Below are 12,900 nucleotides of genomic sequence, written 5' to 3'. Positions count from 1 at the left end.
CACACACCTCCTCTCCTTCACAAACCTTTACTTAAGTAGAAGAGTGTCATTGTTATCCTCCATTTATGTCTGAGAAACTTGAAGCTCTCTGTAAGGTTAAGACACTTGTCGAAGGTCATGGAGCTAGAAAGTGATGAAGCTGATTTGATCCCACTTCGTTCTAATTTCATAGCCCATCCTTACTCGCTATGCTATACTTACTGCCTTAGACTTAAAGGAACTGCAGTGAGAATTCAGGAATTACTAGGCAGGCACCATTCATAAACTAAAAGTATATACACATTTTTAAACAAGAGAACTACAATGAATGTTTTCTTCCAGCAAGAGGCAGCCTTCTCTGGAATTTGAATTGAAGCCATAAAGGTTAAGTTTGTAAATCAGGTTTTAAACCAAAAATGTACAAGGTGATCCCTGATAGATACAGGTAAAGTCACATAAAAGAACAAAAAGAACTGAAAAAAAACCATCCTGAAACCGCCCCAGGGAGTGACTGTATCTGTCAGATTCTCTTCACTCCAGCTCTCTTTGGGGGCAAAGTGCCTATCACTGCATTTCAAGGCTGTGCTTCTGCCCAGGGACTGGCCACAGAGGTGTTAAACAGAGAAGCAATTTCTATCGATCCTCAAGACTTGCAGGAGAACGTGAGGAGAATTGTGCATATTATGTTTATAAAATAATATTCCCAAATGAAACAAATGAAAATTGATTCTCAAGAAAATGCAGATAGTAAGAATGCAAATACATGTTCATCATGAAAACTTCATGACTTTTTCTCTTCCTTTTACAGTCTTTGTTTATCCATTACCAAAATTGAATTTGGGCATAGTATTTTATCAAAAAGCTTGTGCATTTTTATACAAGCCCTTTAACATCTAGTGGTTCCCCTAAAACTTTGATGTCCTGAAAAATCTAATTATTACTGGTAACTTTAAAAGATCACAGTAATTTATTTTTGTCAAATGTGACTAAAGATTAATGGATACAATCAGGAATAATTTGGTAAAAACATATCAAATGCAGAGAAAGCAAAATTTGTTGTTAAGTGAAGCATCAAATATAATAAAAGAGCAAATTCCATGAATGAACAGCAACAATGCACAATTCATTAACCAAATGCCCACGATTATTTCACACTTCAGAAGGCTACTGATATGATCAGAAATTGTAGTAAAAGGATAAATATGGGTTAACTTCAACATCTCTATACATTTTAATTACAAATGCTACCTCCAGAGGGCTACCAACTAGCATAATAAAAGAAATACAAACTAAGGTTTATCTATCCTTTTTATAAATCATAACTCCATATATATAAAATAAGACATACAGCCACTTATTTTAAAAGACAGCAATCAATATGCCAAGAGATATTATAAGTACATTGTTTTCTTAGCTGTTACTAAATATAAGTATTAAAAATCTGGTCAACATTCTGGCTCTGGAAACACTTATCTTTTCAAAATTACCATCATCACTATCATCACCCACAGTCATTTGCCAACATCCTGATTAATATCCTTTACTGCCCAGAGGAAAAATGTGCTTGTTCAGCAAACAGTAATAAACTATAAGCTCCTTGAAGGGCAAGGACACAGATATTAGTCTTTATATTTATTCTCAGAGCTGGCTCAGCTGTTGACTCAAAAACAGTATAGTTTTAAACAACAAAACAAAACAAAACAAAACAAAACAAAAATTGGGAACGACCTAAAGAATAATTAACAAGAACACCTTTGGGGTGAATTTTTCAGCCATTGAAAAGAATAAACACCATATACATGCAAAGATTGGTTAAATATACTGTCATTTGAAAGTAACACACTGCAAAATAATGACTGCAGTGGGATCTTGCTTGTGTTTTTAAAAAGATACAAATCTAGAAAATGCACAAAAGCAAGCATCAGTGAGACATTCCAAAAGGGGAGAAGGAATAAAAGCCACTTAATCAGTGTCGCCTTATTGCTGTTGTACTCAGGGTTCTGCAACCCACCCTACCTCTCTGGGTTTCCAACTCTGCTTACTTCCCCTCTCCCTACCAGTCCTAGGTTTCCACTGAAACAATTTCTTGCCTTCACAGAATCATTTCTCATTTTCTCCTTCAATCATTGACACCCAGTCAGTTCTCAATTTGGGATTCTACCCTATTGTGTATTTCCTCTGTCCCAACTCTAAGCAACACTGCGCGCAAGCGCGCGCGCACACACGCGCGCACACACGTATCCTTTTTCAACCAGAGCAAAGTAGCCCCTACTCCTATCACATTCTCTAAACTTTTTCTACATCCAAGTCCCCTACTCTTATTCATAAGGAAGACATCTCACTTCATTTTTGAGTGTTTAAGAATAGCTTTTCATAGAAAATAAACTTACAGTCCCCAAAGGGGCAAGGGTGGAGGAAGGATAAATTATGAGTTTGAGATTAGCATATATAAACTACTATATATATAAAATAGGTAAACAACAACAAAGTCCTACTGTATATCACAGGAACCATATTCAATATCTTGTAATAAACTATAACGGAAAAGATCTGAAAAAGAATATATATGTGTATAGACTATATAATATACACATACATATAACTGAATCACTTTGCTGTACACCAGAAACTAACACATTATAAATCAAGTATACTTCAGTTAAAAAAACCTGGTTCTTCACAGTCACATAAACTTGTATCTTAGAATCTTTACATTTTGTTTCTGTCTCTGAGAAACTTCTCTTACTATCCTGCCGAAGCTAAGATACACCTTTGATAGCCTATGCCTTGTATTTTCCCAAGATCTTGTTCCACATGTGGCCTTTACTATTTACATATTAAAGTTCTCCTCTGAGTCTACAGATATTCAGATTGCTCCTATCTTAAAAAAGAAAGAAAAAAACCATTCTTGCACACATTGCCTCCCTTCCTCACTCCTACTACACTAGCAAGTTCCGTCCTTCCGTCCTTTCTCCTTTATTTGTCTCTAGATCTCTTAAAAGTTCATACCCATGCCTGCCTCTTCCCTACTGCCTAACCCTTCCTCATCACTAACACTCTTGGGTGTCCCAAAGTGGTCTCTTCAGGGAAGTCCAAAGGCCTTCCCCTGGCATTCCAGGCCCAGGCCTGCCTTTCCGCTCTGCTCTCGTCTTCCCTGCACAGCCTGAACCACGGGCTGTTTCTCACACACGCTGCCTTCACGCTGTTCCTCCTGCATGTTCCCTCAGATTGGCACACTTTCAACAAGCAGTGTTTGCCTCTTAAAATTCACCTATGCTGAACAGCAGCTTGCTTTCTCCAGACCATTCTACGTAGAGGCGACAATGCCCCCAAACCTTCTGAAAGGCACATATTCCCTGTAAGGTAACTCAGTCCAAACAAGCAAGCACTGCAGCACTGGGAGCACCTAAGGGTGCTGCCTGGATCAACCATCCTTGTACCTCACGTAGTGCCTTGAATACTGCCATGCATAAAACAGGCACTCAGAGGATATTTGTTGAAATGAAATAAAAAGAATTGCTATATACTTCAGTACGTAGCATGAACATAACTGGAGACACCAAGAAATATGTTTTTCTGAATCCTACTGGAGAAATGATCTTGGACACAGAAAACTGTCATCTGGTAAATTCTAACCCTTGGGGTAGTCCCAGGACAACTGAGGCCGTCCCAAACAAGACCTCCCATTAGAATTGGACTATATCCTCTTTTTCCATCTCTTTCCCAGGCCTCTAGGTGAGAAAGTGGAATTCAAATACCTTGAGGGAACGTCATCTATTCTCTCCACCTGCTATAGTACGTCCAAGATAATCCAGCTCAAATTATAAACCATGGAAGGAGAGAGAAGTACATAAAAATTCTCTACAAGTTTACTAGGCAACAGAACAGATTCCAGTACTTATACTGTGAATTTACCATCTTTGGAAGTGACAAAAAAGACCAAGGCTATGAAGTCTACACAGATCAAAATTTAAGTGGGGGTCCTATGCAATCATAGTAAATCTAGGGTGCTTTTTTATTGTGTGTGCCTAATCTCACAAAATTTATTTCATTTCTGTAGACTAAGTTTTACCAGATGTGTAAGGTAACTAAGTCTAGGGCAGGTGTAGTAGTAACTTAATCTGAGAAAAATTATTCCATGTGATAAATTATTACCATTGAGTATGAAACTGCAATGAATATTGAACCTTACATAGTAACTAAAATAATCCAGAGTCAAAATTCCTTGCAGCAGTACCCAGCTCACCTCGACATATCTAAGAACCACAAAGGATAATTTCTCTAGGAAAATTGGTTCTAAAAGTCTTTTGCCTTTATGTTAATAATGGCAGCTATAATATTATCTATAATTTACTGAGTTTCTACTTCATGTGACAAGCACTGTTTTGAATCCTCTTCATGACCACACATTTAATCCTCACAACAGTCATTAACAGAAAGTATTTTTCCCTTATTTGAAACATGAGGAAGAAGGGAGGGCATAGCTCAGTGGTAGAGCACATGCTTAGCATGCAAGAGGTCCTGGGTTCAATCCCCAGTACCTCCATTAAAAAAAAGAAATTAATAAATAAACCTAATTACCTCCCCTCCAAAAATCAAAAATTAAAAAAAATTTTAAAAAGAGGAAAAAAATAAAGATGAGGAACCTTAGAGAAATTAAGTAATCTGCTCGAGTGTGTGTGTGTGTGTGTGTGTGTGTGTGTGTGTGTGTGTGTGTGTATACAGGTACATGTATACATCTGATAAAGCAGCTGAGCCAGGATATGTACCCAGATTTTGATTCCTAACTCCACACTAATAACCACAGGCAAAAGAAACAAATCAATAAAGATAGCATATGTAAATGTAAGAGCACTGGTGTTCCATACTAAAATATTTTTCTTTATATGTCCTGTTTCCATTTCGAAAGAACTTGTCAGCATGTTTTCCCTAAAGCTTTCTAATAGAGTGACACAACTATAGATTAGTCTTTTCCAGTATGTAGTCACATAAACTGGAGTCTCCCAAACTGTATTCCATACTTCATTGGAAGAGATGATTTTAAGAGATACAGAAACAAAAAGAATTATTTTAAGAGATTAATTCATTTTAATAAATCTTTCTACCCTTCACTGACATAAATGTGATTTTAAGTGCTACATAAACATTTTTATTTCATATAAATGCACTTTACTATGTATTAGAAAAAAATTAACCAGAACACCAAATCAATGAATTCAAGGAATATAAATTGTCCTTTTAAATAAACTCATTTCAGTGTGAAAACCAAGTTATATTTAATTTTAAAATTCCACAAGTACCTATATTTTTAAAATAAGAAGGTGCTCCAGAGGATGGAAAATTAAGAAATGCAACAGAAATGTGACTTTAGCAGCAGAGAATGCACATTGTGTGTTTATATCAGGCAGGACAGATGAAACCTTTATCTGTGTTCCATCTACCACACCAGGACTAACCTCTGGTGACCGCGTCTAGGGCACAGCCACTTCCTGTTGCTCCTCCTCCAATGACAAGGATGTCGAATTCAGATGTGTTTTTCAAAGTCAGTATCTGAGCTTCTCTGGAAGGAGGCTCCCTGTTAACAGGTTCTGACACGTAATCTGCTGCTTCAACAAAGGCCAGGTTCACCTGAGGTAAGAGGAGACCATTTTCAGTTGTTTGTCTGGCATACCAATGTAATCAGTTTTACAATATACCTAAAGAAGAGATTTGTAACAGAGATAAGGAATACCAAAGCTAGACCATAGTCCATAGTCCACTTGGAGTTATAGAATCAAGTGCCTAGAAGGAAAAAAAAAAAGTCCTTAAAATTTTGTGGGTTTTTTTTTTTTTCATGAATCATAACTATTTATCCATGGAACACCTGGTTTCAGATTCAATATCTCAACTGCTTGTTCTGGTTTCACATACAGCCAAGTTCAATTGCTTCCCACACTGTACAGCAATTCCCAAATATCTTGTTTAAGACAATTTATAGGAGAACATAAGGAAATGTTTTAGTAGCAGTCATTTATTCAGATAACAACTAGAAGTGTGGAAAGGAGGAGGAAAAAGCACTCTACGCCTTTCTGCAATTTCTTAAAAGTGTATGTTTTCATTTCTTAATTCCCCTGACAAAAGTATATTCTAGAGTTTGGGGATCTATAAGGTTAATCAGTACAACATTTTTGATCCATCTCCTACAGTAATGGAAATAAAAGAAGAAATAAGCAAATGAAACCTAACTAAACTTAAAAGCTTTTGCACAGCAGAAGAAACCATAAACAAAACAGAGACAACTTACAGAATGGGAGAAAATATCTGCAAACAATGCACCCGACGAGGGATTAATTTCCAAATATACAAACAGCTCATACAGCTTAGTGTCAAAAAACCCCAAATAACCCAATCAAAAAATGGGCAGAAGACCTAAATAGACATTTCTCCAAAGAAGACATACAGATGGTCAACAGGCCCAAGAAAAAATGCTCAAAAACACTTATTAGGGAAATGTAAATCAAAACTACAATGAGGTATCACTTCACACTGGTCAAAATGGCTATCATTAAAAAGTCTACAAATAAATGCTGAAGAGGCTGTGGAGAAAAAGGAACCCTCCCACATTGTTGGTGGGAATGTAAATTGGTGTAGCCACTATGGAGAACACAATAGAGGTTTCTTAAAAATCTAAAAGTAGACATACCATATGATCCAGCAATCCCACTCCTGGGCATATATCCAGAAAAAAACTCTAATTCAAAAAGACATGCACCTCAGTGTTCACAGCAGCAGTATTTACAATATTGAAACATGGAAGTAACCTAAATATTGATCTCTGTGTGTGGGTGTGTGCGTGTGTGCATATACCACATATATACAATGGAATATTACTCAGCCATAAAAAAGAATGAAATAATGCCATTTGCGGCAACATAGATAGAACTAGACATTATTACATTATGTGAACTAAATTAGAGAAAGACAAATATCATATGATATCACTTATATGTGGAATCTGAAAAAAAAATGATACAAATGAACTTATTTACAAACCAGAACAGACTCAAAGACATAGAAAAAAAATTATAATTACCAAAAGGGAAAGGGTTGGTGGTGAGGGATAAATTAGGAGTTTGGGATTAATACATATACACTACTATATATAAAATAGATAAATGAGGACCTACTGTATAGCACAGGAAACTATATTCAATATTCAATATCTTGTAATAACCTATACTGGAAAAGAATCTGAAAAAGAATCCATATATACATTTATATGTATAACTGAATCACTTTGCTATACACCTGAAATTAATACAACATCGTAAATCAACTGTACTTCAATAACAAAAGACAAAAAGAATGTTCAACAGAAGTTATTATTCAGTTTAATAATCAACGATGGCCAATGGGAATAATATTATGTAAAGATTTTAGTCAGAGGCTTCCTTATTAAGTGTTTTAACATAAAATGATAGATTTTACATATTTAATATCCACTATTTTCAATTTGTGAAAGCTTTAACAATAATACACTTACAGCTAGCCCTAGTCTCCCTAAAGGAAAATGACCTTCCCTATTTCTAGTTCTTTTATGAGAATCTAACTTATCATCCTAAGTTAAAAATGATGCTAGTCTTAAAAAAAAAAAAAGTACTTGCCAGAAGTCAGAGCTAAAAGCCTTGAAAATGGCCTAAGTATTTATTTTTTCTCCAAAATGCTAATACTAGGTATGTTCAGCCTATTGAACAGCACTGGCCACCACTGCTTTAGTAGTTATCCATGACCTGTGACCTCTGTTTCCTTTTCTCTGAATCACAGCATCAGCACAACCCGTTAGGGCAGCGTTCTTCCCACTCTCTGCAGGGGCCACCAACAAAGCTCTGAACCACAAGGCCAAGACTGTTCCAGGAAAGGGGATCTTAGCCCTGGCCCAGAGGTTGTTCTGATAAGTGAATTTGTATTGACTTAAATAAAATAGGCCAAATTGCTCCTTACAATTGTATTTAATTATTATCAGGTCAATTGGATTTCTATAAAAATAAATCTAGGAGCCACAGAGTACACTGAAGGAAGCTGGATTAGAATTGGAGGGTCCTGGCTTAGGTCTCAGCACTTGCGTTTACCAGTAATGTGACTTTTGATTCATCATCTCTCTGGGCCTTGGTTTCTTCATTTGCAGCACAGGATTAAACCCCTGTGATGTCTCTGTCTCTACACCTCCAAGTTACCTGCAGTCTGAATGGAATACGAAAGTTGTTGGCAAACTGTTAAGTACCACCTAAGAGCTGTTATTACTACTAAATCCTTTGGTTCCTGAATAGCACATAAAAGGGAACTTTCAAAACATATTTTACTAAGTTTCACAAAAACAAAAGGTTATAATAAGGTACCGTAATCTTTTAGGCTATTAATTCAGATGCCAAGACACAAAAAAATCTTATTCTTCCTTATATAATTCCTCCTAATTGCCTGCTAAGAACCATCTCCCCAAGTTCACATTTACATGCATTTAAAGTAACAAGCTAAATAAATGTGACTGGCTAAGGGCTGTGAAGAAGATAACACCTTTCAGTCAGGGTCTTTGTCTTCTATCATCTAAGAAGAATAAACACACACACACACACACACACACACACAGAGCAAATACATATGAGAACAAATGCCAGAATAGAGGAAAAAAAGCACCAGGCTATGACCATTCAGATTAGAGAGGGAGAGTCTTTCCTTTGAGGGTTTCAACTGGGCCATGACAGATGGGCAAGGCTTGGACAGGAGACTGACAAGTGACTAAACTGCCAGAGCATTTTCACACATCCAAAGAATTGTGCTGACATTTGCTGCTTGGTAAGTTGTCTAGAAATAGTTGGAAAATAACTGTAAGGACTGTACTACAACAGAGTCCCTTAGAACCTGATAATACGAAAAGCCCCCTTTCTACTGTGCTGACAGGGCGTAACGATGAATATTAAACTCAGCTGGATCTCTTCTTCAGCAAGTCCGCTAGATCTGGTGGGCATTTCTCGTGCCTTGTGTGTATCTCTCTACTGACCACGCTGCTTCTCCTGTCTGCATCCGCTGCCTCAACCTTCTCACTGGTCCGCTCCAACCTGTCTCATCTGAACAAACACTAAAAAATGTCCTTACATATGTTTCTAACAATCAGCCTAAAAATTCTTGAAAGAACTGTACACCCTTGCTTTTTTTTTACTGCCTCCCTTCCTATTCACTCCTCAACTCACTTTAATATGATTTTCTCATACACAGCAACATTAGCACCACCACCCCTGACCAGTGTCCACTATGCTGATACATCCAATCAGCACATTTCATCCCTCATTTTAGTCATCAACTCAGCACACAAGTGACTTTTCATTCACCTCAGCATCTGGAGGACGACTGTCTGAAATGCTCTCTCTCCAACCTCCTGAACCCACTCTCTACTAGTTTCCCTTGGGTATCTGTCTACTGCCCATCATTAAACACTGAGGGTCTCCTTGGGTCTGTCCCATTCACTTTCCTCAGATCACTAAAAAGCCTCCCTAGGGAGTCTCATCTACCTCCATGTCATCAGCTATCTTTACACCGCACTGACTTTCAATTGTGTTCCCCTTCTCCAGAACCCTGGTATCAAACTACCTACTTGGCACCTCCGTTTGGATGCCTCACATCTCTGTCAGACTGTACTGATGACTTTATCTCCCTGAATCTTTTTCCCTGTCAGTTTTCCTTAGCTCAGTAAAGGCACTACTATATATCTAATCACTTGTGCCACTCTCTTAAGTCCCACATCTGATTGGTCACTGAGTTCTATAAACTCCACCTCCTAAAAAATTCTCACATCTAAGTCATGTCATCTTCACTGCCCCCTTTCAAGTCAAGGTGTCTTCCCTTTCCCCTAACTAAAATGATATCCTCCTACAGGTCTTCACACACTTACCTTTCCTTCTTTCAAGTCATTCTCCAGACTGCAGCTGGGGTAAACATTTCAAACCCCAAATAATGTCATTTCCATGTGTAAAACCCTTCAAGAGCTTTCAACTTAATATAGGTTGAAGGTAAACATCTTTATTCTGATTTCTGAGATTCTTCATAGTTTTTCAGAGTAGCTTAAATTTAACAAAGAAAAAAAGGACAATACCAAGTGCTGGGAATGATACCACACAATTGGAACTCTCTTACATTGCTGATGGAAATGCAAAATAACACAACTATTCTGGAAAACAATTTGAGTTTCTAATAAAGGTAAACATACATTTACCATACAACCCTTCCTTAGGTTAGTTTACTCAAGAGAAATCAAAGCCTGTGTTCACACAAAAACCTGTAAGCAAATGTTTACAGTGGCTTTATTTATAACTGCCAAAAACTAGTTAAAAATTCAAACATCCTTCAACTGGTGAATGACTAAACTAACTCTGGTGCATCTATGCACTGGAATAATAATTGGCAATAAAGAGAACAAACTACTGATAGTCACAACAAAATGAATGGATCTGAAAAGCATTATGCTAAGTCACAGGTTGACAAATTATGATTTTCCACCCAAATCTGGCTGCTACCTGTTTTAATAAACAGAGTTTTATTGGAACACGGCCACACTCAATCATTCATGCACAGAGCATGACTGCAATAGTAGAGTCGGGTAGTTGCAACAGAGAAGATACAGCCTGCAAGCCTCTGACTTGTACTACCCAGCCCTTGCCAATCCCTGTGCCAAGTGAAAGAAGCGAGACTCAGAAGTCTACACAGGGCGTGATTCCATTTACATGACGTGCCATAAAAGCAAAAGTACAGGGTCAGAAAACAGATCAGTGACAGTCAAGAGTTTGGGGATGGGGAGGGGAGGGGAGGATTGACTATAGGAAGTATCAGAGCTTTTGAGGACGATAGAAATGTTCTGTATCTTGACTGTGGTGGTGGTTACATGACTGTCTGCACTTGTTAAAACTCACAGAACTGTATATTATAAAGGGTGAATTTTGCTGCATGTAAATTACACCCCAAATTATACCTCAATAAACTTGACTTTACAAACAATAAGTAAATTATGTACACAGCAATTATTTGCCAGGCATTACTATGAAGGTTTTACTTTTTTCACTCATTTAATCCTCACAATAACTTGAGCTAGGAACTATCATGATCTCCATTTTACAGAAGAGGTAACGGAGACACATGAGTGAAGTATCTGGTGCATGACTGTGCGGCTGGTGCACGGCGGAGCTGGGAACTGAACCTACACAGCCTGGCGACAGACGAAGTTTTGCACTGCTGCACCATACTGATTCTACGTATGATTTGAGAAAAAACAAAGAAACAGACTAAATACTTATCACAGGATGAGATATCACCAGTTGCCAAACGCAGAAAGTTTTTGTTTGTTTGGTATGGTTCTGTTGTGGAGGTTCTGTTGAACAGTTCTTCCAAAAAACTTTTTTAAAATATACGGCACGATTGAGGATAATTTATTTAATTTCTGACACTACATTTAAAGTAACATTTTATTTTTGTTTATTTTTTTCATAAAAGCTGGAAAGTGTTGCAACTGAGAAGCTAAGCACCAAGTTTATTTTAGAGGCAGTAAACACAGCCTAAAGCCCTCCTTATAATTATGAAAAGAGATAGACTCATTTGGGCTTCATATGGCTTTGAGTCGCAAAAACACATCTGCACTCTACCTTCCCTAGAATATGTTGATTGAGGGGAAACAAAGAAAAGCAGCAGGAATAACATGGTAGTGGTAAGTAACAGCACGCTGAAAAGAGGCCTTAGTGCTCCTAATCTTCCCAGACCCGCCCTTTCCTCACCCTCCTTCTCCCTAAGGCAGTTTGACTGAACAGGGATCTGGGAGACAGGCTCCTCTAGAGGACTGATCCAGAGATTCTGGGAGAAGCTTTGGAAAGGCACGTGCCCTACGTCACCTGAGAAGACACCTGACCCACCACCGCAATTCCTCATTCAATCAATTTGTAGTGGAGGCCCCTCAAGGATTCTACAGACTGGAGGACAAAATAAAAACATAAAAAGGAAATTAAAATATTGTTTTACAGGTAGATTTCAGATAGAGAAGAAGCTGAAAGAGCCATGGGAGGCATCCCTGGGTCCAGACCTGAGAAGGTTTCCTGGAAATCAAAGCTAAATCAGGTCAAGAAAGGCATTAGCTGGGTGACAACACCAGGAAAGGAAGTAGGAACAGCATGTACTAAAAACAGAAGTCATCGTAGGGAACTGGTCAGCACATTACTTTCTTTAAAACATGAGTTACACATCCAATATTTTAAAATTGTTCTCTGTATCTGTGAGTCTGTTTTGTTACATTTGCTCATTTGTTTTTTTAGATTTCAAATGTAAGTGAAAATACACAGTATTTGTCCTTCTCTGTTTGACTCATGTCACTTAGCATAGTACCCTCCAGGTCTATCCATGTTGTCGCAAATGGCAAGATTTCACTCTTCTTTTATGGTTAGTATTTCATTGCATACATATACCACATCTTTATCTATTCATATGTCCATGGACACTTAGATTGCTTCCATGTCTTGGGTATTGTAAATAATGTGGCAGTGAACATCAGGGTGCATGTATCTTTTTGAATTAGTGTTTTCATTTTCTTCCAATAAATAACCAGGTTGCCACAGGGGAGGGGGGAGGCAGTGGGAGAAACAGTGAAGGGAATTAAGAGGTACAAACTACCAGTTATAAAATAAATAGGTCACAGGGATGTAATGTACACCACAGGGAATGCAGTCATTAATACCATAATAACTTTGTACAGCACGTAATCTATAAACATATCAAATCGCTGTGTTGTACGCCTGAAACGAATGTAATACTGCAAGTCAACTATACTTCAATTAAAGAAAAATAATATAAATAAATGAATAAATCACAGAAATTGCTATATTTCACATGAAAATCAGGATTACTATCTGAGAT

At 37.5% G+C, this 12,900-nt stretch overlaps 1 protein-coding gene across 5 annotated transcripts in view; it reads right to left on the bottom strand.

Moving 5' to 3' along the window:
• GPD2 (glycerol-3-phosphate dehydrogenase 2) overlaps window positions 1-12,900 on the bottom strand; it is a 134,305-nt gene that overhangs the window by 78,399 nt on the left and 43,006 nt on the right. For all 5 annotated transcript variants that reach the window (XM_032479470.1, XM_032479471.1, XM_014565009.2 and 2 more), the window contains exon 3: window positions 5,436-5,607. In XM_032479470.1, coding sequence (XP_032335361.1) covers window positions 5,436-5,607 — 172 coding nt within the window. The remainder of the gene's footprint in view (window positions 1-5,435; window positions 5,608-12,900) is intronic.

Source organism: Camelus ferus, chromosome 5, assembly GCF_009834535.1.
Source record: "Camelus ferus isolate YT-003-E chromosome 5, BCGSAC_Cfer_1.0, whole genome shotgun sequence".
Classification (NCBI taxonomy): Eukaryota; Metazoa; Chordata; class Mammalia; order Artiodactyla; family Camelidae; genus Camelus; species Camelus ferus.
Note: the sequence above shows the minus strand (reverse complement) of the source record. Positions and strands in the feature narration are given on the sequence as shown.